At 41.2% G+C, this 26,929-nt stretch overlaps 1 protein-coding gene across 4 annotated transcripts in view; it reads right to left on the bottom strand.

Annotated features, from left to right (window-relative positions):
* LOC123513603 overlaps positions 1-24,330 on the bottom strand; it is a 75,054-nt gene extending 50,724 nt beyond the window's left edge. Inside the window, exons 1-3 of one of the 4 annotated variants that reach the window (XM_045270863.1) lie at positions 24,008-24,330; positions 18,745-18,847; positions 7,449-7,562 (exon numbers count right to left, since the gene is read on the bottom strand). In XM_045270863.1, the coding sequence (XP_045126798.1) occupies positions 7,449-7,562; positions 18,745-18,847; positions 24,008-24,012 (222 nt within the window). In that variant the 5' untranslated portion in view covers positions 24,013-24,330. The remainder of the gene's footprint in view (positions 1-7,448; positions 7,563-18,744; positions 18,848-24,007) is intronic. The other 3 variants (XM_045270860.1, XM_045270861.1, XM_045270862.1) reach the window with 3 other exon arrangements.
* Between the last annotated feature and the right edge of the window lie 2,599 nt (positions 24,331-26,929).

Genomic DNA, 26,929 nt, shown 5'->3' with positions numbered 1-26,929 from the left:
TGCGGAGGATTGGAAAAATAGGACAAGATACAGAAATGAGATTGTGATCGGAGGAGCCCAACGGAGATGAAAGGGTGACAGCATAAGCAGAAGGGTTAGAGGTGAGGAAGAGATCAAGAATGTTGGGCGTGTCTCCAAGACGGTCAGGAATACGAGTAGGGTGTTGCACCAGTTGCTCTAGGTCATGGAGGATAGCAAAGTTGAAGGCTAGTTCACCAGGGTGGTCAGTGAAGGGAGAGGAAAGCCAAAGCTGGTGGTGAACATTGAAATCTCCAAGAATGGAAATCTCAGCGAAAGGGTAGAGGGACAGAATGTGCTCCACTTTAGAAGTTAAGTAGTCGAAGAAATTACTATAGTCAGAAGAGTTAGGGAGAGATAAACAGCACAGATGAATTTAGTTTGAGAGTGACTGTTAAGTCGTAGCCAGATGGTGGAAAATTCGGAAGACTCAAGAGCGTGGGCACGAGAGCAAGTTAAGTCGTTGCGTACATAGACGCAACATCCAGCTTTGGAATGAAAATGAGAATAGAGAAAGTAGGAGGAACAGAGAAGGGCTACTGTCAGTTGCCTCAGACAGCTGTGTTTCGGTGAGGAAAAGAAGATGAGGTTTAGTAGAGGAGAGGTGGTGTTCCACAGATTGAAAATTAGATCTAAGACCGCGAATGTTGCAGAAGTTAATGTAGAAAAAGTTGAGGGAGGTGTCAAGGCATTTGTGGTCTTCAACAGGAGAGGTGTCCGACCTGGGGACATTTTTGGTCCCCTTCCCAGAGGGGGACTCCGAGGCATTGTTTATTTTGGGTCCCATTTTTCTTTTAAATTTTGATTTGGAGTGAAGGGTGTATGTGTGGTAAGTGCATGTAGTTTTGTGTGAAGAAGGAGAGCTGTCTTTAGAGGGTAGGCTGTGACTACCCCCTTGAGTTGTGAGACACAAAGGGAAACATTCAACAAGATCACAACTAGCTTTAATGGAAGGTTCACAGCACCTCCTAAACTAGTGCTATTAGATTTCACTGGGAGTAAGTTATTGTTTCGGTAGGTGTCTACTACCTCCTCCTTGGGAAGGCTGGCGACGCACATTGTTTGTAAACAACAACGTCGTACCAAAACGGTATACTTGAACGCCTAAAATGTTGTTAGGCTGTTGCTGTTAACAATCAACGCGCGTTGGTAATAACAAAACCTCCTGAGGTGTTGTAAAGGCATTGCTATCTCTTATATAAATATTCATGTGCACAAAATAGGCTCTTTTTTAGCCTCATGAAAGCTTTACCATCCAAGATATATGACTTTGTGATGCACAAAATGAAATCTTGCATAAAAAAAAAAAAAAAAAAAAAAGTACATATCAGGATGAGAGAGCAAATTTGCCGCCTGACAGACGCGCGCCACCACCATAAATTTCCTTTGCTTTGCCACGGAAGTCATCGCTGCCCATTTCTACTGTCGTGCCTCAAGGAAGGAAAGGAGATTCCGTGATCGCCTGGACCCCTTGGCCCAGAGCGATGGTGAGCTGCTGCCCAAGTATTGCTTTCCTTGGCAGGAGCTTATCCTCCTGTTCGAGGAAATAGAGCCTCTGTACTTAGAACCAGAACAAGGCGAAGCCATGCATTGCCTGTGCACATACAGGTACTGCTGGCCCTGTAGCAGTTTGCAAGTGCATAGAGATGTACCGATGCATCGGAATCGGCGGTATCGGCCCATTTTTTGGGTACCGGTATCAGTATCGGCTTATTTTATGCCGATACTTCCGATACCTAAAAGGAATTTACTACTTAGTGATATATTCGATATAAGATATTGATGATACCAAATTAATATAATGCGGCGTATTAAGTTTCCGTGGTGATTATCCTGTCATAGAATACTGTTTTCTGTGGTAATAAGCCACAACCTCTAAATTGGACGTGTATGAAATGCATATAGGCTGAACTCTGACATCCTGTCACACGGTCGGTCATGAGTCACCATGCATTTTCACTGTCTCTCAGTCAGACGTTGCTCCTCCACCCACACAAAGTTCACACAGGTGAAAAGCTTATGTTTTTGAACTATAATCTAAGAATGTCAAACTTCAGATATTGAGAATCAAACAACATATATATATATATATATATATATATATATATATATATATATATATATATATATATATATATATATATATATATATATATATATATATATATATATATATATATATATATAAGGTCTCGGTTTACGTCAGAGTTATGTTCCTGAAACATGACGTAAGTCGATTTTGTACGTAACTCGAGTTTCCGTACATTTCAAAGCATATTATCGAGTTTTCAACCAATCATTGTTTATGGTCATTCAGGTAAGTTAAAGGTTATATTGTTATATTATTTACAACTATGTAGGAATATGAAACACAAGCTTGTTTTTGTTGTTGATTAGGGCCACGAACGCAAGGACTGCAGGTTGCCGAGAGGGTGGACGCCTGAGGCTGCCAGGAGGGTGGGCAGGTCAATGTTGTGACGCCCAGGGCGGACAGCTGGGAGCGAGTGCAGTGCGGTGGGAGTAGAAGCGTGGGCAGCGGGCAGGAAATGCAATAGGAAAGGGCAATAGGGATCAGCAGACAGGCGCAGACGGTGCAAGTCAGCTGCAGTGTCGTGGCCCAGGCGAAGGCTCGGAGTTGTTATTGTTGTGATGGGTGTGCGAGCCCTCAAGGTCGTCAACCTCCCGTTGTCATGGTAATGGGCTTCCCATTTTCTTCTTCCTCCCTCACACAGCTGCTGCCTCCCTTCTCATGTCTTTTAATTATGTCCTCTTTTTCTTGTAGCATAATGGTTTTCCTTTTCTTAGCATCACTGCTGTCACTAAGAAGTTTTCTCTTTGGTGCCATTGAGCAAGATACTAAGAACTTGAGTCAGTAAACGCAGAAGTAGGATAACACTCTTGCCAGGGGCGATGGTGTGGTGGAACTGAGGCAGGGTGTTATTGTATTCAAGCGTGAGGCGGGCGGTGTGGCGGGCAACCACCAACAATAACAATAAATCCCGCACTTTACGATTTATAAATTTTCAATTTTTTTAATCTTAAATTGCCTTATAGTGGACTGACGTAACTACGAGTTTGACGTAACTCGAGACCGACATAACCGGGACTTTACTATATATATATATATATATATATATATATATATATATATATATATATATATATATATATATATATATATATATATATATATATATATATATATATATATATATATATATATATATAGTTAGGCATTTTGCATTATTGTAAATAACAGCATATTCTTATTTGATTTATAATTAACAGTGCTAGTGCTAGCCTTTTCCAAGATATCATACTGGAATAGGTGGAAGCTCGAATTATATATGTATATTAATTTTAATGCAAGTTTAATTTTTGAGTTACTTGTGTTAACCTAAGGATGTAAAAATTCCATAACTAAGAAAGTAACGATTCTGTTTTGTAATCATGTGCATTGTGTATAATTTGTTGCATATTAATTATTTAAGATCATAGCAATACACTAGAAATTTAGAATAAACTAAACTTTTTCTATTTAATTGAAAAGATTAGGTGAAAGCTCATTTTTCTGAATTGGTCTACTAATGTCTAATGAATTAATATCAAAGGATGTCAGATTTAATTAAAGAGAAACATACACAACAAAATGAGTTTCTTTTGCTAATATTTTGTGTCTGTTTTACAATTTTAATAATTTTAAAAATATTTTTGATCGCCAAAATATCATCAATAAAATTAATAATGAAAATGCACAAGACCAAATGGTCGCTAAAGGAGTAAGAAGTAAGAATTTAAAATAACTGACAAGAATCAGAAGACTGAGAAGATATTCATTCCAATTACTGAGTAATTTACCTTTGCAAATGGCTTCAAAAAGCTTCTAGAATTGCTCCTATTTCACAAACGTTCTCAGAAGGACTTACAGCATCCCCCAAAACAAAGCCTCCCATCTGATAACGCTCGCCGTCCACCAACTCATCCTGGTGTCCAGTGCAGTAATCACTATAAGTAGTAGTATCGGTATCGGTAGTAGTATCGGTATCAGCCCAATTAGGTGGTATCGGTATCGGTATCAGAATCGGCCAAAATTTTGGTATCGGTACATGAACCTAGAGGAGAGGGAAAAGGAAAAAGTGCCAAGAAGTAAAAATAAGGAAAAAACGAGAAAAAGACAGAGATAGAGAAGAAGAATTTTTACTGGAGGGTTCTGGATATGAAACTAAAGAAGTGATACCTATGGAAGAAAGAGGAGGTCATGGAGGAAGCAAGAAATTAAGAGTGACTATATTAATATATATGGGTTGTTATCAAGCATGTTGGAGGTTAGGGATTATTTGAAAGAGAAAAAGCCGGATGTAATGTGCATCATTGAAACAAAACTAAGATAGCAGATCCATGTTAACTTTAACTCTCTATCTCTCTCTCTTATTTCTTCCAAGAAATATTTGTCCATTTTGCAGATTAGTGCCTTAGATTGGCTGTGAAGGTGGCCATACAGCAAGCTTCCAGCAGAACAATAGTATAAAGTAGCAGACAGTAAACACAAAACCATTATATAGCCTTTCTTCAACATACATGCCCCATCGCCCTCTCTCTCTCAAGTACTTCCTCCTTCCTAGAAGTACTTGTTCACATTGCACATTACTATTAGCTGTGAAGGTGGCCATGTGGCAAGCTTGGGGCAAGGCAATAGTCCATAGTGAGACTGCATATGTAAGGTGCATGTAGAAGTATCGGCAGTCTGCACTCGGTCACGCTTCCTTGCGCAAATGCCACATGTATGATGGGAGTAGACTTTTTATAGAGAACATGCCTTGATTTCCTCAACAGTGATGTCAAATAAAAGTTAAAAGATTTTGGAAATAACTTAAAAAACCCACCAATTTACATTGAAACAGGGAGAGAAAGAAAAACAGAGACAGAGGGTAAGAAGATGAGAGAGGTTAGGAGGGGAAGCTACATTTTGAATTCATTTATTCTTAGTAAGACAAATTTTTATAACTGTATACTTCTTACTTAATAATTAACTCTCACATTTCAGCATTGAGCATTGAATAAGGTGGTTTAAATATTCAAAATATTTATTTTCATTACAAGAGAATAAATTATTGAAAAGGAGAAAAATGAGGGTGGGAGGGGGGGTATTTAGGGTATCACAGACAAACTGCTCTCAGTAGCTGACAATTTGCAGTAACAGACACCCCGTCACCCCCGAAGTGTCTTTTATCGCAAGGCACCACTGTAAATTTTTTTCTTCAATGCTAGGCGGTAGACTACAAGAAACCATAAATATATGAAGACCCCATAAATGAGTTTACTTTCATAGATTAAAAATCAAAGTCTGATAGTGAGATTGTCTATTGGCAACCAAACCGTTATTCTGCATAGACATTTTCACATTTTCTGCATCCCAGAGACCTAATAATGTTAGGCAATGAACAGTGGCCATCCTTACAAGGATTTTGTAGTCTAAAGGCATACTAAATTCAATCTATGACGTCATGACTTCATGACATCATGCACAGAGTTGCATTCAAATGTTGTACAGGCCTTTTATAATAATTTCTTTAAATGATTTAACATGGACATACTTGAAAGATGCCTAGAGAAACGTAGAGAAAGCTTTTTTTTCAATTTCTTCATACGTTATGAGATATGATTTTTAAAGTTTTTGCATTCATGATGTCATCAAAGCAGCATGAAAAGCTGTTATTTTTGCTTCATTTAAAAACTTTCTAATCACTTTAGGGAAAAACTGGTTTCAAAAAATGTTACCCCAATCCCAGTCAATAAGTACACCAAGTTTCAAGGGAGGATGTATAATGGTTGATTTTATACAGTTTTTTTTATATCTAGAAAAATCATGTTTTAAAATAAGGCTCTTTAAAATTTTAAAAGTTTACAACCCAAGCTATGTGTTTATCAAAATTAGTAGATTAATTATATATTGTGTGTTGATCTATTGAGAAACTGCACACAAAGAATTATTTAATCATTTCCATATTTAGCACTTCATTTCAGGAGCTATTTACCTTGTGGTGACACTGTCAAAATTCCTGACTCTGATTCTTTGTGCTGTTGCCGGTAGAATTAGCTCACTGATGGGTATCCTAAGAATATTATTTAATAAAATTATGATAAATTTTAACCATCAGGAGGCACTTTCCTTATTCTCTATGAAACAATTTTTTTTTATCCTCATCAAGATCAGTGCCTCCAAGTATGTACATTTCTCCCTCTGCTTTTCTGTTCTCCTCCTCATGTATTTTTCAAATTTTTCTTTTCCTTGATTTCATCTTCTCAGCTTCTGCTATGAAAAGTGAGATCCTCTTCCTGTCCCTTCCCTCCAAAATCTCCTTCCCTACTATGCCAAATGCCTCAGCTTCTTGTAATAATTAAATAAAGATGTAAGAATGCATATAAGCTACCGCTATGAAATTAGAAGTACAAAAAAAAAAAAAAAAAAAAAAAAAATCCAGTAAGGAAAAAAGGGATTGGTATCCACACTGATCATGGAAGGGATAAGACAGTGTTGATCATCTTTCACAACAAAGCTTTATCTTTTCTTTCACCTTTGTTATTCACTTACCTAATGTGAAAGTTTTCGACCATTTTACGGGCAAACTCTGAAACTCCCTATTTATTAATATATTTCCTCCTACCTACTATCACTTACATTCTTTCTAGAGAGATTTTGAGACACCTCCGCATGTAATATTGGATGTTTTACACAGTGGCGTAATGGATAAGGTGGTGAGCGTGGGATTGGGAAGACGTCCACGCGTAGGTTCGAATCCCACCACATACTGCTTTGAAGCTATGCCATTTGTCGAGTGCTTTAAAGTTACCTACATGTCACCATGATACCCAGGTCCTAGGTGGTTACATAAAAAATGCACTTGGGTGGTGATATGAGCCCTAATATGGGTACCACTATAAATAAAATTGCCTGCGCCACTAATGGGCAGAAGCTGAATAATGCTTCCCACATATACTCTTCAAGTATGCCTACAGGCACTATAGGCCATAACATTATAAAAAAAAAAAATCTTTGCTTTAATGACTGGCAGTGGATAATTTTTTGTATTGATTTTTATTGCCATTAACCAATGCTTCCACCCATCCCCCTTCATAAAAAAAAGACAATGCTGTGGTTAATTCATGGTTAGAAAATAATGTTTTCCCTATTCATTGAACCATGGTGGGTGATTTCATAGCTAAAAAGAAAATAAATATCATATATCTCTTCTTTGAACCATGGTAGGTAAATTCCTGGTTACAAAGGGAATACAGCATTACCTTGCCCTTTGAACAATGACTGGTGAATTTGTGGTTATAGTGAGAAAAGTGTGTTTTACTATTCACTGAATATATGCCAGCATTTATCTTTACTACCATAGAAGGAAGAAGAATTACTATGAACTGACCTCATGGTTGAACAGCCGTGCATGGTCCTTGAGCGTGCCAAAGAACCACTTTCTGTCAACCCCCATGTTGTTCAGGTTATACTCCAACACACAGATTAGATGTGACAGATGGTCCTGCAAAAATGTACAACAAAATAAATAAATAAATGACTGGGTCTAGGGTATGGAAGGACATAGTCTTCCTCCCTTATGTTTAAAGCAATGCTCAGGGCTATGATATGCCACTAGAAACAGCTCCCATGTGAGACTTTAAGATTGTCGCAGTTACTTTCAAATACCCACAGAAATCAGGATGGAAGGTCATTGCTATAATAATCTCTTGGTTCCCTGAGCCATAGTCACTACAATAGTAGCCAGCACCACCCATTAATAGCTTGCTGCAGTGTATCTAAGAATGGCTCATTTTTGAGTAAAATAGGATTTTTTTATGTAAAATCCATTTTTATCTACATACTTACCCATAATTATTAACTACTGCTTAAACCCCCATTTTCACAGCAAACTTACACCATATCTAACAGCTCAAGTTAAAGAAACAAAAGAAATACTTGAGTGCTCTTTCTCGTTTTCTTTGAGAAGACACCCAGCCCATTTTCTACTCCCAGGTACCACCCATCACGCCAATTCCCTCATTAGCCTCTAGCCTAAAAGGTCATAAAGGGGAGGGAGGAAGGGAAACTCAATTATAATTAATAATTATAGGCAAGGATGTAGATAAAAATGAGTTTTACATAAAAAAAAATCCTATTTGTTTTTACACATACTACTACCCATAATTATTAATTATTGTTTAAGTACTGAATCCCAAGTATAGGAGGGAGGATGACCTCACTCCTAAACACAACTTTCACTACTCAAGACACACACCCTTACAAACCTAAAACTTACAAGGCAGAGGTTATATCCTGAGGGGGGTGCAGCACTTGTATCCCATGAGAGAGGGACAAAACCACAGAATGAGAGGAGCATCACAAATCTTCCCACGAAAAAGGTCCAATGACTCAGAACTCCACTGAGGACAATACATAGAACTGTATGTATAAGGAACCCAAAAGAAAAATGATTGAATTACCCTGAGAGCTGACACAACAGGGACCACAGAAAAGGTATCCAAATACCGATGAGTAATATCCCTAAGATAAAAAGAAGTAAAAGTGGACATAGTCTTCCAGGTTCCTGCCCAAAGAATGGCAGGAATACTCCGAATCTTCTTGAACAAGGCACTTGTCGCCATTGCTCTAACTTCATGTGCCTTCACCCGAACCAAGCGCATGTCCTCCTCAGAAACATGGTGTGCGCGCTGGATAACCTGACATATCCAGTGAAAAATAGTATGAGGGTGCACTACACACCAAGGCTCAGTAACAGTCACAAGAAGGTGGGAGCATCTAGGATGGCAATCCCTGGTCCTACAAAAGTACTCCCTGACGGTTCTGACTGGGCATAAAAGCCTGTCCCCTTTGGAGTCACCAACATACCCCATAAGAGTAGGAATGGTGAAGTTGGACTGAGATTCATCACCTGGAAGTTGAGTCTTTGTTAGAAAATCAGGGCTAAAGAAAAAATCATAGAAGACCAAACCTTAGAGTGATGAACTTCCACTGAAAGCCCATGCAGTTCGTTAATTTCATGAGCAGACGCTAAAGCCAAAAGAAAAGATTTAAGTGCAACGTCCCTCAAGGAAGTTAAACAAAGAGGCTCATAAGGGGACTTCATTAATGAACGTAAAACTAAGGACAAATCCCACACAGGAAAGCGTGGTGAACAGGGAGGAACTGACATGGCAAATACCAAAGACAGAACTGACAGATCCAAATCTTGTGAGATATCCAACCCAGCCTGCCAGAAAACAGGGGCCAAAGCTGAACGAAACCCCCTAATGGATGGCAAGGACAAGTGCTTTGTGTCTTCTAAAATAAAAATAAAGTCCACTAAGTCCATCACAGAGGCTGAGAGAGGATGACAACCCCTCGCCTCACACCAGCCACATAAGACAGACCACTTTGCCTGATAAACTCTGGCAGAGGACTGTCTGACCAGACGGGCCATATATCTAGCAGCCTTCTACATAAAGCCTCTCTTTCGGAAGAGATGCTGGAAAGTCTTCACAGGAGAAGATGAAGTGCCCCTGGAGATTAGTGAAAGGTGGCGATAAGGCTGGTAGAGCAGAAAGGCCCATGAAGGCAACACTCAAGGATAGTCCACAAGCAGACTCAGAAACAGAGGAAACAAGTCTGCCTGATGCTACCGCGGGGAAATCAGAGTCACATGAACACAAGTGCACCCTCTGATCCAAACCAGCACCTGATGAATCAGAGAGAAGGGAGGAAAGGTACACAGATTATAGAGAGGTAAACACATCCTCTTTCCAAGCTCCTGGGTCTGGCAGGGGAGATACATACAAAGGAAACTGGTGATTTAAGGCAGTGGCAAACAGATCCACCTGTGGCGCACCCCAAACCTGGAAGATCTGCCGGCACACTACTGGGTGTAGGGTCCACTCCAAGGATTCTAGGGAGGATATACAAGTTCAGTGGGAGGGCTGGAGAAATTTATTAGGGAGTGCAGCCCGCAACAGATGGCGGGCAGAACACAGGTAGTGAAGGGGATAGGGATGGGGTGGTCCATCTGCAGGAGAGGACGAGTGCTGTTACAAGATTCAAACAGTCAGTCAGTCACGGGAAGGAACGCAAGCCACAGCAGCCATTACCCGCCTCCGCCTGGGCCACACCAAGCTCAGTGCTCACTTGCACCACCTACGACTGTCTCATGACCACTTCTGTCCTTGGTGTAGGACTACCTCTGAGACCATCAAACATTTTCTGCTTCACTGCCCACGCTTCCACACCCACCACACTACACCACACTCATGGCTCTCTGCCCTGGCTATCACATCATTCGACCTACCCACCCTCCTGGCAGTCTCAGGTGTCCATGTCCATCCCTCATGGCAACCTGCTGTCCTTCGCCTTACCTATACCTTCTTGAGGAAGACCAGCCAGCTACCACGCCTGTGATACCCACACAGGAGTACCCCAGGGCTCATAAGGCTCCACAGATATTCGCGGCCTTAACACCAACAACAAAAAAGCAAGCCATAGCAGTTGTTGCCTTTGTGGCAAAAGCAAGAAAATGCATATATATACAGGCAACCCCCGCTTAACGAAGGTTCACACAACGAAATTTTGCTACAACGAAGATTTCATTTTACTACCATCTGCTTGTTTAATGAACACCAAACTCGCTTTAACGAAGTTTTATCCAGGTAATTTTTTTCAAGTTTGAAAGCACCGCCGTATCACGCAAGCCGACAGGCTTTTTGAATACACCAGCACCTCTCGTGGATAACACTTGCACCACTCACTCCCCTTGTTCAAAACAATAACAGCGTCACCAGCAGCTCATCTTCCCTCGCTCAACTTGCCACCAAAATGCCTTGCAATGTCGCCTAGTGTTGCTAAGAAGACCAGGAAATCTCTTACTTTGAAGTGAAGCTGGATATTATTCACAGACACGAGAGGTGAGAAAACTAATAGCATTGCTCGCTACCATCTTGACTCCATCTACTGTCTCTACTATTTTCAAGTCAGCAGACTCTATTAAGAAGGCTGGTGAGACCATATCTTCCTTGCAAGCTAAAAGAACCACCTGAACTCGTGACTCTACAATGGATAAAATGGAAAGCCTTGTGGAAATGTGGTACATAAGTTTTGTATGTGATACAATAATGTGCCCTTTGTTTACATTCCACAGATTGCCGGTTAGTGTCTTTCCCACTCCACTCTCCCTCCCTTCATAAATTTAAGATCATCAACATTATAAAGTTACGTACATACATACATTAGTGTACATCATAATGACTTGAATGTTTCATTTCATAATTTTTACTTTCATTAAACCTTTCACTGTACTATGAAGCATTCTCGCTTCGTTTACTCTCAATGGAAGTTCAAGTCTGGGGTTAAACTTGTTACAATTGGTTCGCTTAATAAAGATTCGCTTAACGAAGGTTTTTTTTTAGGAACGTAACCCCTTCGTTAAGCAGAGGTTGCCTGTATATATATATATACACTCAACCCTCGATTTGCCGGACCTCCATTTGCCGGATTTCGGATTTGCTGGACAAGAGTCTGTGGGAAAAAAAAAAAAAAAAAAAAAAAGTCCGGGACAAGTCGATTTCAAACTACCGCGCCAGACAAAGTTCGCAAATCGGGCACTATAGAAAACAAGTCTGCCGCGTCACACGAGTGTTGTGCTTACGTGCTTGTCGTGGATACACCTCTTCTTCACAACGATGCCACCCAAAAACCCACCAAAGAAAGTAACCAAGCGTACAGCTAAACCTGTGCACCTTTCTGTGTCGCAAAAACTGGAACTTTTACGTAAAATAGATGGAGGAATGAGTGTTGCCCAAGTCTGCAAGCTGTATGATGATGATGATGATGATGATGGTCGTCGGAGGTTTTGCCTTTGCCTCGGCACCTCCTGTTACTTCTATTCTTCCTGATCCTGCCTTTCTTTTATTTTTCTTTCTCTTGTCTTCCACATCTGGTGCAAAGTCTCTTTCTTCTCCCTCAGTTTTGTTTTTCTGAACAAAAAACGTCTGATTTATTTTCCAACTTCCTGGTACAGCTGGTGCAGGTGCCAAAATGCCGTTAAAGACAACACTATGTTCCCACCGGAAATTTTTGCCGTTAAACACGGGATTCCGGTAAATCGCGTGCCGTTAAAGCGGGGTTCGACCTGTATAGGGTAAAGTCCGGCAAGGGGGTAGACCCCCGGACATTTTCCATTGCCGGACATTTGCCATTCCCGGACAAGCCTTCCCCTTTTAGTCCGGCAAATATATATATATATATATATATATATATATATATATATATATATATATATATATGGGCTTTTATGCCCATCTCTTCCTTGTATCCAAAGTAACAGGGGGTTGGAGACCTGTGTTCAACCTCTTGGCTTTGAACAAGTTTTTAGTGGTCAGCCCCTTCCAGATGGAGATGGTGGCATCAGTTTTGGAGTCCATGAACATGGGGGATTGGATGTGTCTCCGCCTCGTCTGTGGCTGATATCGTCTCTGCTTTATTTTTTGGTATTCCATGTAAGATTTCACTTTATGCATTACAAAACAATGACATTTTGCGGCAGAAGTTTGCTCTGACGTTAAAGTTTCTTGGATCCAGATCCTGCTCTTCTCGTGCCTCATTTGCAGTCTGCCAGCACTGAGTACAGATGGAATCTCTTCAATCTGCCTATAATTCACCAAGATGGCCCCAAAACGTCCTTCATTTTCTTCTGCATGTAGGGTTATTTTTGATAAAAGGATTTTTGGTAAAGTGGTAATGCTCAGAGGAGGATGGTGACTGACTGGTGTGAGTGGTGAAGGCACTGACGCAGTGAGTGTTGTGTTTACGTATTGTTTTGTTGTTTTCTCTTAGAAATTTTTGCTTTCTCTTATTATTTCTTGCTTTTCCCTTTTACTTTAAATGCAGTTCTAGTATATAGAATGCTAAATAATAAAAACATGTTAATTTAGCCAAATAAATAGATTATTTTGTACGAATTTTTGGGGACCACATCCCGCATCCCCCTATTATCTATTGTTTCTTATGAAAATTAAAAGTTTGTTTTACGCAACTTTTAATATACACGATGCCTCTTGGAACGCATCTATCGCGTAAATCAAGTTACCTATATTTATATATATATATATATATATATATATATATATATATATATATATATATATATATATATATATATATCATAAATATATATATATATATATATATATATATATATATATATATATATATATATATATATATATATATATATATATATATATATATATAAATATATATATATATATATATATATATATATATATATATATATATATATATATATATATATATATATATACATATAAGGTCCCGAGTTACGCCAGAGTTACGTTCCTGAAACATGATGTAAGTCGATTTTGTACGTAACTCGAGTTTTTGTACTTTCAAAGCATATTATCGAGTTTTCAACCAATAATTTTTTATGGTTATTCAGGTAAGTAAAGGTTATATTGTTATATTGGTATATTATTTACAACTATGTAGGAATATATTGATTAGGGCCGCGAACACGAAGGACTGCAGGTTGCCGAGAGGGCGGCCTGAGGCCGCCAGGAGGGTGGGCAGGTCGAATGTTGTGACGCCCAGGGCGGACAGCTGGGAGCTTTGTGGAGTGCGGTAGGAGTAGAAGCGTTATATAAGTAAAAGGTTATATTGTTATATTATTTACAAGTATGTAGGAATATGAAACACAAGCTTGTTTTTGTTGTTGATTAGGGCCGCGAACGCGAAGGACTGCATGTTGCCAGAGGGGTGGACGCCTGAGGCCGCCAGGAGGGTGGGCAGGTCGAATGTTGTGACGCCCAGGGCGGACAGCTGGGAGCGAGTGCAGTGCGGTGGGAGTAGAAGCGTGGGCAGCGGGGCAGGAAATGCAATAGGAAAGGGCAATAGGGATCAGCAGACAAGCGCAGACGGTGCAAGTGAGCTGCAGTGTCGTGTGGCCCAGGCGAAGGCTCCGGAGTTGTTATTGTTGTGATAGGTGCGTGAGCCCTCAAGGTCGTCAACCTCCCCATTGTCATGGTAACGGGCTTCCCATTTTCTTCTTCACTCCCTTACACACAGCTGCTGCCTCCTTCTCATGTCTTTTAATTATGTCCACTTTTTCTTGTAGCGTAATGGTTTTCCTTTTCTTAGCATCACTGCTATCACTCAGGAGTTTTCTTTTGGTGCCATTGAGCAAGATACTAAGATAGTCAGCAAACGCAGATGTAGGAACACTCTTGCCAGGGGCGACGGTGTGGTGGAACTGAGGCACGTGAGTGTTATTGTATTCAAGCATGAGGTGGGTGGTGTGGTGGATAACCACTAGTGACGCCTGGGCCAACAATAACAATAAACCCCGCTTTACGATTTATAAATTTTCAATTTTTAAATCTTAAATTGCCTTATAGTGGACTGACGTAAGTGCGAGTTTGACGTAACTCGAGACCGACGTAACCCGGGACCTTACTGTATATATATATATATATATATATATATATATATATATATATATATATATATATATATATATATATATATATAAATATAGGTAACTCGATTTACGAGTATTTTGTACGAATTTTTGTTGACCACATCCCGCATCCCCCTATTATCTATTGTTTCTTATGAAAATTAAGTTTGTTTTACACAAATTTTAATATACACGATGCCTCTTGGAACGCATCTATCACGTAAATCGAGTTACCTATATTTATATATACAGTAAGGTCTCAGTTTACGTCAGAGTTACGTTCCTGAAACATGACGTAAGTCGATTTTGTACGTAACGCGAGTTTCCGTACATTTCAAAGCATATTACCGGAGAAACACATTAACAAGATATTTGGAAAACATACAACATGCTTCAAAATATTGGCCTTGCATTCCACTACCTAGATGAAGGAATGATGAAGATATTATGTACCTTAATAAGACCCCAGCTAGAATATGCAGCATGCGTCTGGTCACCGCATATGAAGAAAAATGTGAAAAAGGTAGAAAGAGTACAAAGGCTGGCAACAAGGATGGTACCAGGACTCAGGGAGTTAGACTATGAGGAAAGACTGAGGAAACTGGGGCTGACCACATTAGAAGAGAGAAGAACAAGAGGAGACATGATAACTATGTATAAATTGGTGAACAAGATTGACATACTGGATAGAGAGTTGATAAAGGTGACCACAAGTAATCATCTCCGAGGACATGGAAAAAAGCTAATAAAAGACATCTGTCTAAATGACGTGAGAAAATACAGTTTCCCGCATCATAGCATTGATAAGTGGAACAAACTGAGCAGCCATGTCGTTGATGCGGTGTGTGTCAATCAGATGAAAGAGAGATATGACAGGAATGGACAAGGAGACAGGACACAGAGAGCTTAGCTCGGGCCCTGTAATACACAAATAGGTAAATACAAATAGGTAAATACACACACACACACAAACACGTGTTAGAGCACTGGCTTCACAAGCCAGAGGACCGGGGTTCGATTCCCCAGCCGGGTGGAGATATTTGGGTGTGTCTCCTTTCACGTGTGTAGCCCCTGTTCACCTAGCAGTGAGTAGGTACGGGACGTAAATCGAGGAGTTGTGACCTTGTTGTCCCGGTGTGTGGTGTGTGCCTGGTCTGAGGCCTATCCGAAGATCGGAAATAATGAGCTCTGAGCTCGTTCCGTAGGGTAACGTCTGGCTGTCTCGTCAGAGACTGCAGCAGATCAAACAGTGAATTACAAATACAAAAACAACAAATTTTCTAATCTCTCCTCTCTTCGTTTCCCTCTCCCTTCCCTCCCTCCCCCTCTTCCTCTCGAAAGATAAGCTACATGCGTCCCGCTTGTGTCTAAAATATTAACAAATGTCTCTCTCTCTCTCTTTCTCTCCAAAGAGAGAAGCGTCCACTTTCCTCTTCGAAGGCGATATAGTGACTAAAAAATAGCAGCATAATACACAAAGACGACAAGTATGACAAGCTTGCACGAGTTTCCGCCGGGCGCGGCACTACCACCCGTATATCATACAGGCGGGCTTTTTTAACATCCGGCGCGAAGGGGATAACCAGAGGAGGAGCCAGTGAGATCCCCTCAGGCAGGTAAAAAAAACCTGGCCCAGCTATACCTGTTCCTAGACAACTGAAAAATTGGCTAAGCAAGGCTTAGGCTCCTTCAGGGACCTGAATTAGGCTTCCTCACGGACAGCTTCAGCCATAAGCAACTGTGGGAGAATAAGTGAGGGCTGGTGGGGCAACACCGAGCCCTGTGCCCTTTCTACACCCATAAGCTGGGATGAGGCAGGAGCCTCAGGAGAAGACATCTGAAGACAGGCCCTCACTTGGCATATGAAGTGCAAAAAAAGGGGAAACACCTTCTTGATTGGAAGGCACGTCCTCCTCATCCTCACAGGTCCTAGCCCACTCCACTGCCACCAGGCACAGAAGCTGGTTGGCTAACCTCAACAGAAGCCTCCTGAATAAGTGGAAGGCTGTCTGGCATAGACACACCAGGGTCCACATGGCTCAAACCACTTGGAAGAAGAGGATGGCCACCAGGCATGGGAGCCAAGGGGCACACACCAACCCCTACACAAGGGATATGAGTCTGGTCGCCCAGCATGGGAGCCTTGTGGCTGACACTAACACTCATATTCTGGGCAGGGAGAAGGCCACCAGACATTTTAGCAGTATGGCTGTGGTCAAACTCCACCACTGAAGAAAGTGGAATAGTCTCACCTAGACCTTATCTACATGAGGGGATGATAGCTGGCCACCAGGCATGGGAGCCGTATGGCACACCAGTCTCGACATCCTGGAAAGGAGGAGACTGGCACCCAGCAGGCATGGCAGCTGTATAGCAGACACCGACCTCCATATCCTGAGTAGTTGGCTGTCGCCAACCCCACCACCGTAAACACTGCCAAAGGTATCAGGAGCACCAGGCATTTCCTTATCTGTACTGCGAATAAAACCATGGGAGGGGATAAGAGGCTGCCCGCCAAGCATGGGAGCCGTACGACAGATGCCACCATCAATATCCTGGCTGCCAGGGAAGGGAGCTGTATGACAGAGCCAGATGGCTATCGTCAACCTACCCCCTTGAATAGTGTGAAAAGTACCAAGGGCACTGTGCACTGCCTTACCTGTCCCAAGAACTGAGCCATGGAAGCCACCTGTTGTGGTTGGGTCAACAGCAGACGCCGGTACCAGCTCAACCTTGGGGTCGGCAGCACCAGCTGATCCAGGTTTCCCTTACCTCTGCAAAGCACCACTCGTTCCTGACTGGGAATCGTCTACCTGTGAAGCTGGAGTCTGGAAACCAGAGAAAGAAGAACCCTGGGAAGAGGAGAGAAAGAGGGAAAGTTGGCCCAACATCTCCTCCATCCTACACATGCGATTTTGCAGCTGCTATGACACGGGAAGACTTACGCTTACCGGAAGAAGAAGCCTTCCTGCTCTCAGTACAGTCTTTATTATTCTCCAAAAGACATAGAAACTGGTCATGGGGACAAGGCCTTACAGCAATCACAATGAGAAGCAAGACTACAAAACACTACCCTACATGACAAGCACTCATCATGAGGGTCCTCTGTAAGTGACGGGAGTGAGAACATTTCACACAACTTAAGTAGCATAATAACATACTTACAATCTCCCTGTAGAAGACAAACAAACCAAGGAGTGACAAAAGGCAAACCCAACCGCTGCTAAAAATAAAAAATAAAAAACTAGCCAATGCAAGGGCTGAGCCGAAGACAACACGAAAGACCTGTGACAGCAAAGAGGCAAATGAGGGAATTGGCCTGATGGGTAGTACCTGGGAGCAGAAAACAGGCTGGGTGTCTTCTCAAAGAAAACAAGAAAGGGCACTCAAGTATTTCTTTCGTTTCTTTTTCTTGAGCTGTTAGACATGGTGTAAGTTTGTTGTGAGAATGGGGGTTTAAGCAATAATTAGTAATTATGGATAGTAGTATGTGTAATAACAAAAAACTTTTACATCTCAAGTCATCATGTAGCAGCTACCACACATGTGAGCCATACTGCCCAATAAATTATGGTGAGTTTTCTCTTACATCTCATACATTTTAGGCCCTTGCTAAGCAGCCCAGAAATCAGTGCACAGCTCCTCATAGCAATCTCACGAGGTCCACTACTCTTAGGAAGTAGTTCATGGTCTCTCTTTCATATTAATTGTTGCACTGTATTGAGTCTTACTTACATCTGTTTCACTAATAACAAATGCCTGTGTGTGACCAACTCTTGCATGAAGCTATCAATTCCTTGTGTTTATCATTGTTTGTGTTCAACTTAGGCATAATGAGAGAGTAGGAAATTGTCCAATAACAGCATGATTAGCATTAAAGTATATTAATGTCACCACACACAGACAGTAAGCTACCTATCACTGCCTGACAACATTAAGCTAGCTCCAGAGCTGCTTACCACAGCTAACTGTTCCCTGGCAATCTTCAAAGGCATCTGTTAACAACCTAAAGAAGAAACTTTTGAGCCTTCTTGACTTATTCACAGTACATAAAAAAAGCAACAACACTTCACAAGCCTACTGCATATCATAAACTACATATGACAATAAAAGAACAAAGTAACTTTTTTTGGTTTCTCTTCTGTGTGTTTGCCCATATTCATTAACACAATGGAATAGAAAGACTGAAAACAGCACAAGCTTCACTAACCTCCACAGGCTGGACAGCTGTGACGAGACGCTTGAGGACCATGGTGGTGTACAGGGACAGCACCTCCACTGACCTGAACCTCACCATCTCACTGTCACTGTTGCTGTCAGAGAAATAAACACCAAGAAGAACTATATCATGCTGTGTCTTAAAACATGCAAGTAACTATTAATAACCAAGTGAATTACAAGTTACCAAATATAATACTGTACTGTCCATCTTCTGGTGTTCTTTACTGAGTCTTGGTCATCTTCTTTTAGAGATTTCAGTGAAACTTTTGTTGTCGCGTTAGACATATCTAAAAGGGAGGAGGTGGCATAGTGGCTAAGGTGGTAGGAATATTATCAGGCATACGTCCACCATATACCACTTTGAAGCTATGCTCTTTGTCAAGAGGGTTAAAAGTTAACTAAATGTCACCATGGTACCCAGATTCTAGGTGGTTACACCAAAGATGCACTTTTTTTTTTATATCATGTGGGCTTTTCACAGGAATTTCTGGGCTAAAGGGGATACTTTTTGTGGTACCTCCTATCTCAAAGCCCACCTGCTAGGAAACCATTGTCCCAAGTGAGGAAGCCCAACCTACACTCGGATTGTGGACAGGATTCGAACCTGTGTGCTTGGAGACTCCTAGGACCCCAAAGCACACATGGTTCCACTGTACCACGGCAGTGATACGGTGGTGATACGGGCCTTAATATGGGTACCATTATAAGTAAAATTGCCTGTGCAACTAATGAACAGAAGCTTAACAGCGCTTCTCACATACACTCTTCAAGTATGCCTACAGGCACTAGGTATAGGCCAAAAAAAAAAAAAAAAAAAAAAAAAAAAAAAAAAAAAAAAAAAAAAAAAAAAAGGTTTTGATGGAGTCTGGCACAAAGCTTTGGTTTCAAAACTGCCATCCCACAGTATCCATCCTTCTCTCTGCAACCTTATCTCAAGTTTCCTTTTGACTGTTCTATTGCACCTCTGGTAGACGGCCACCCTTCTTTTACTAAATCTATTAACAGTGGTGTTCCTCAGGGTTCTGTCCAGTCACCCACTCTCTTTCTCTTATTCATTAATGATCTTTTTATCCAAACTTCTGGCCCTATCCACTCCTACGCTAATTATACCATCCTTCATCTTTCCATGTCCTTTCAGAGACAACCAACCCTTCAGAAAGTCATGCAGGGATGCCACAGAATGCCTGACATCTGATCTTTCTAAGATTTCTGATAGGGAAAGAGAAAACTTAGTAGTTTTCAACGCCTCAAAAACTCAATTTCTCCATCTATTAACTCGACACCACCTTCCAGACAACTATCCTCTCTTCTTCAATGACACCCAACTGTCTCCCTCTTCTACAGTGAATATCATCAGTCTATCCTTTACTCATAATCTTAACTGGAAGCTTCACCTCTCATCTTTTGCTAAAACAGCTTCTATGAAGTAAGGCATTCTGAGGCGTCTCTGCCAGTTTTTCTTGCCCCTCCAACTGCTAGCTCAGTACAAGGGCCTTATCCATCCTTGTATGGAGTACTCTTCGCATGTTTTGTTAGATAGGGTGGAATAAAAAGCTTTTCATCTCATCCACTCCCCTCCTCTGACTGACTGTCTTCAGCCTCTTTCTCACCGCCGAAATGTTACATCTCTTTCTATCTTTTATCCATATTTTCATGCTAACTGCTCTATTGAACTTGGTAACTGCATGCCTTCCATCCTCCTACATCCTCGCTGCACAAAGTTTTCTTCTTCCTCTCATCCTTATTCTGTCCAACTCTCTCATACAAGAGTCAACCAGTATTCTCAATCATTTATACCTTTCCCTGTTAAACTCTGGAACTCCATGCCTGTTTCTGTATTCCCATCTTCCTACGACTTGACTTCTTTTAAGAGGGAGGTTTCGTGACATTTGTCTCTGAATTTTGGATGACTCACACTTGACCTTTAAGGTAACTGGCAACCCTGTGGGCTATTTATTTTTCATTTTTTGTTGTCCTTAGCCAGTTGCCCCTCCTGCAAAATACTTTGTAACAAATACAGGTGGTGATTTTATTTTGTCCCAAAAAGAATGAAATTGTGTTCTCATAACAGTTCTCAACTTCCTTTAATGCACATGTGGACAGACAACAACAAGCATACCCCAAACACTTGGCTACTTCTTTTCTTTTATTTATTCATTTTTATTCATTTATTTATTTATTTTATTTTTTTTGGGGGATATGCTAAATCATCATAGTTACTAACAATAATTGCCCCATCCACCCCACCCTCCCAAAAACAACCACTGCTGATTTTATTGTATAGAAATTATCTATCTATCTGGTCAATAAACACAAGAGTTAAGTGTATCTTCATAGAGATTATGCAAAGGTGTTTAGGAGGATTGGTAATAACAAGGACTGCATGGGTCTTCAAAGAGATTTAGACAAGTTGAAGACCTGGTCAGAGAAATGGATGCTGGACTTTCATTCAGACATGAGTAAGTTTATGAGAGTGGATAGTTCCAACACAGAGGTACTAGAATAAAAGATGTTCAACAACATTGTAGAAAAGGATATGATGTTGTGATAGACAAAAAGCTATCATTCTTAGACCATCTTGCTGAAAAGATTAAACACTAATAAACTTGTCAAGCTTATAAGGAGGGCATTTTTCACATCTCAATCCAGGAATCTTCATACTGGTGTGGTGTATACTGAAACTATTAGGTGTTACATCTAATATGCAAATCAAACTTGGTGTCCTTACTTAGTTAAGGATGTGGAAGCTTTGGAAAACATCCACTGGCCAGCTACCAAACTAATACCACAGCTGAAAGTCCTGTCATACAAGTAGCAGCTCAGGAAGCTAGATTTATCAACTCTGGCAAACAGGAGGTTGAAAGAAAAACAGATCAAGACCATCAAAATATTAAACTGAATGATTACTGCACTGAAGGAATATTTCAGCTGAGGGAGGATGGCTGCACCTAGGGAAACTCTAAGATCTTCAACTGAGGGAGGATGGCTGCACTTCAAACTAAAGCCTCAACTAGATGCTATAAGATATTGATTCTCTCACAGGATTGTGGATATATGGATTGATCTTCCATAATGGGATGGTAAATTCCAATAGGTACTGTGAGGGAATTTCAAAGTCTAGATAAATTATGGAAAGGTCAGAATAAAATATTCAATCAAACAGAGCCCATAAAATTCCACCACATGCAGTCAGGGATGATGAACTGAAGCCACAGGCCTAGTGCCTCTTCCACAAGGTCAACTGTGAATAGCTGTGTGTGAGTATAACATGCAAATTCATAACAGAGAGAGAGAGAGAGAGAGAGAGAGAGAGAGAGAGAGAGAGAGAGAGAGAGAGAGAGAGAGAGAGAGAGAGAGAGAGAGAGAGAGAGAGAGAGAGAGCTTGGGTTGGTGAAAGTGCAGACAACAAACAAAAACTCCCCAATCACTTGATTTTTTTTCATTTACCTAACCTTTAGAGGTGTACAATTTCATTTCTTGCTTCCTTTAACTGAGAATGATTCAGTGTAAAGTGGACTAGGTTTTCTTCTTCTAGATGGCATAATGAGCAAATTGCATTCTTAGCATAGTGGCAGAAAGTAAGCAACATCAACAACACAGCCACTTCTTCAAACCTCCCTCCCTGCTCTATCTCTCTCTCTCTCTCTCTCAAGTACTTCTTGCAAGAAGTACTTGTTCACATTACAGATTACTGCTTTAGAGTGGCTATGAGAGTGGCCATATGGCATGCCTGCAGCAGGACAGTAGTTTATTGCAAGACTGCATATATAAGGTGCGTTAGGTCAGATAAACTGGTAGAGCTATCAATGGGAACACTTCCTTGCTCAGATACTACGTCTAGGATGGGGGAATACTCTTCTATAGAGAACTCCCCTTAATCTTTACCTCAACAGTGAAGTGGAAAGAAATTTATGAATGGTTTCTGAAATAATTTCAGAAACACCAATTCATATAAAAACAGAGGGAGAGAAAGTTAAGACAGAGACAAAAAGGTAAGGAAATGGGACAGGGTTAAAGAAAAGACAAATCCTTGATCTCTGGAGAGGTAGCAATAGTGTGGAGGTAGTCTACTCAGACCCTGACAATCCCTTGTGTTCCTCCCCTCCTTTGTCATTCCAGTAACATCCTTCAGGCAGTCACTAATTAAATGTTTGTTAAAGATACCACTGGACCACATGGAAATCCAGGCAGACATCTTACACAGACTGATTCAATAATTTCAAATAGTCGCTTCTCTCCACAAACCACTCTTGATTGGCTAGACTATTATGTATCATTTATATTGGTCAGTCGCAGCTTGCTCAAACAAAAGAATCTATCATCATCATTCATTTCATGCGTGTGCAAATAATGTGACAATACACACACACGGACAAACACACATAATGGCGTTCCACAGTGTTTGGCAGTCCATCACACATGCTGATGTCGTTTGCTCTCCCCAAGTGGTAATCTAAACAAAATTCTTATCAATGTTATAAACAATTTGTGACGGGTATGAATGAATAAAAAGCTCTATAAGATGAGAAGGGTAACAAAAGCCATGTAGGTTAGGTTAGTAATCAGAGGGTTTTGTAGCCCCACCAGGCGAGGTTAAAATGTTAGGTTTAGTGCTTCTTTGGTTTTCACTAAAAGTAGTGTTACAGCCACAAATGTAGTGAATAGTTGGTAAATAGTTAGTAAAACAGATTTTTTTTTTCTTTTTGCTAAAAACTTACATTTTCTCCTTAGATTTTTAAACTGCAAAAAATGGTCTATTTTAGCTTTACTCACAAGAAAACCCAGTTTTTCAAGATCCCCCCCAAGCTTACTGTTCTTGAGAAGGGTATTGATGATAGGGAGGAAGGACTTGTAGATATTTACCCCGACCTATTTTGCAAGGCACATTACTCGATTTAATGCGCCCCCATCCAAAAATTCCGATTTCTTACAGGTCACCCAAGATCGTTGGGAATGAGGGGTAGACATAGGTTGGAGTTGGAAAAAAAAAAAAAAAAGTCAGCACTACCAAAGAGAACGGATCCCGCCACCGGGCCGTCAGTCACATTACAGGTTCCATCGTTGGGTGAAACTGAAAATTGACCATAAACGTATATGCGGTGGTTATGTCTTCACACATTTAACCTGAACACATAACCACCGCATACTGCACCTTTAGGCCACTAGAGGCTGTGACGCACAGCCTGCACGACCTCAACAAATTACCAAGAAGACTGTAAACATTAATTAACCTAAAGGTAAATTTTATTTACCTCATAGTCGTGGTGATGGGTTGTCAGTCCTCCAGTAGCGACTTAGTGATTGCTCACGGTTCGGAAATTGTTGGTCAGTGGCTTTTAGTGATACTTTGGCAATGGTTTGTTGACTGTATGGTGATGCGTAAGTGATCGTTTGTCAGTGGTTTGGTGACTGTTTGTCAATGGCTTGATAATGGTTTGATAGTGGCTTGATATTAGCTTGGGGCTTTGCTGCACTTCCGTAATGTAGAGGTTTATGGAAGAGTCGGGTGTAAACCAATTCGAGCAGAACATGCCAACTTTCCTTGATTTTGATCTTGATGCTACAGGTCTTGATCTTGATCTTCATGTTACAGGTGATGCAAGAATTTCTGCGTCAGGCCTTTAACATAACATATAACATAACATAAATAATAGGATAACAAAGGGCCACCAGGGCCCATCTAGGTTATCCTGTATCCGTCGCACAGCGACCTCGTCATCAGTACCTTTGTATCGGCAGCGCCTGTAAGGAAAATACGAAAACACAAACAACAAAGAGGACAATCATCATCTTTCACACCACTAGTTGCTGCATCTAGCACGCCACATTCTCTCCAGGAACTCTTTTACAGCCTCAATCATCCTTCCATTCGTCTCCCCACAGAGTCCCAGCAGCACCACCATCCATTCCCTTCCTGTCATCTCCACTCTGTCATGCCCCAGCTAACTCAGCACCACTTGCATCATCTCATACCTGTCTCTGGCATACTTCACACACTCCAGCACCACATGCTCCACCGTCTCATCCTCTCCCATTACTCTGTCTATCTCACTCCTCCACTTCCTTACACCCCATTCTCTACCATCTCCATTTCTAACTATCATACTCCAGTCCTTCTCTAAGTGCCTTCCTTCTACCTGCTGAAAAGCCCAACTAGCTATTAGACCACTCTTCACCACCATCCTGACACACTTTTTCCCCCACTTGCTACTCCTGACATTCCACAGAAACACTTTTCTCACTATTCTAGCATCATTCATTCGCTCTAACCTAGCCTTATACCGTAGGGTCGCTTTTACATACCTTTCTCTAAAAGTGCTCCAACCCATGTCTCCCCTAAGGGCCTCTACTGCTGCATATCTAGGTGCATTAAGTGCCATTCTTGCAACTCTATTCTGCCCTATTTCTAACTTTTCTAGTTCACTTTCATTCCATGCAATCACATCCATACCATACATGATGCTCGGAACAGCCACGCTCTTCCAAACTTCTCGCAGCACGTCATATTTACTCGCTCTCATCCTTGCTGCACTTCCTAGCCGACCTACCCACTGACTCACCATGCTTATCTTCTCATTCTTTGTCTTCACGCAGCCAACCGGACTCATCCACATCCCCAGGTACTTGTATTCATCTGTCTGTTGCATCTCGTTCTCACCTAGTCTCCACACTGAGTTCCTCTCATCCTCTGACCCATTCACAACCATTACCTTGCTCTTTTCACTGCTAAACCTCACTCCAAAGTCTCTTCCATACCCATCTACAACATCAAGCAAACTCTGAAGCTCTTCTGCCGACTCACTCATAACAACATCATCATCTGCATACAAGAGCACACATATCTTATCATTCCCCACATTTACACCTGCATTCATTCTCCTCAATCTAGCAGCCAGTTCCTCTGTATATAAGCTAAAGAGGGTTGGTGATAATATGCAACCCTGCCTAACTCCTCTTTCACTCTTCACCCAGTCTGTCTCTACATTTCCTAGTTTATACTTAGCTCTTGTATCCACATACATACTTTTTGCACTAGCGTTTCTCTGTTAACTATCTTTGCACTTAACCCAATCTTTTCTAGCACTCTACCTAGCAGCTCTCCTTCCACACAGAACCCATTCTGTTCACCCTATCATATGCTTTCTCTATGTCTAGAAAACCTAAATATAACTTGCTACCATCTTTCTTCTTTCTTTCAATCAATTCAATCACCTCCCACACCTGGTTAAACAACTCAGTCATCCTATCAATCACAACCTCTCCTCTATTTTTGTACAATTCATAAGGTATCTCATCTGGCCCTGCTGCCTTCCCATTCTTCTGCTTCTTCACACATTTCTCCACTTCCTCCCTGCTGATCCTTTTATTCAACTCATCTGCATCCTTTCTCTCCAGTGTCACACACCCTTCACCCACATCAAAGACCTCACCTACACCTCCAATCTCTTCCCAAAACTCTTTTATTGCCCTTCTCATTTCTTCCTTATCAGTCACCACTGCCCCATTCACCTTCAGGCTCTCCACATTCTCACTGTCAGGCATTCTCTCACCCTCAGGAATCTGTACCATTCACGACCACCTTCCACACCTTTCTCTCTAAGGGACTGAATCACACTTTTCTCACATTTAACTTTAGCATTCATTATCTTTCGCTTCGTCACTCGCTGCTGACTCACATACGCTGTCCATGCATTCAGGTACTCACTCTCATGTCTCCTTTCTTAACTGTCTGCACACCCTATTCAGTCTCTTCCTTTCCTTCCTAGCATCTCTAATCTCATCATTCCACCATGGCCTACTTTTATGCTTTCTAGCACTTGTTCTTACATACCCTATCTGACTGGCTGCTGTGTTCTTCACATTCTTTACAAACCTGTCATTCAGTTCATCCACACCATTCAGGCTCTCATCCTCCCATCTTCTCTCGCTCAAGTCCACCTGGAAATTTTCCCATCCTGCATCTCTCAACCTCCACTTTTTCCTCTTGACCTTGGCATTTGTTCCGTCTCTTCCATTCAACTTACATTCTAGCACCAGCATGTTATGGTCTGAGACTATGTCAATCATCCCATCTTCATCTATCCACATACGGTCAACAATTTCACGCATTCTCCCATTCACTAGCATGTAGTCAATTGCAGACTCCTGGTTTCTCACACACCAAGTCACTCGTC

Source organism: Portunus trituberculatus, chromosome 36, assembly GCF_017591435.1.
Source record: "Portunus trituberculatus isolate SZX2019 chromosome 36, ASM1759143v1, whole genome shotgun sequence".
Classification (NCBI taxonomy): Eukaryota; Metazoa; Arthropoda; class Malacostraca; order Decapoda; family Portunidae; genus Portunus; species Portunus trituberculatus.
The sequence above is the reverse complement of the archived record's forward strand: the minus strand, read 5'-3'. Positions and strand labels throughout refer to the sequence as shown.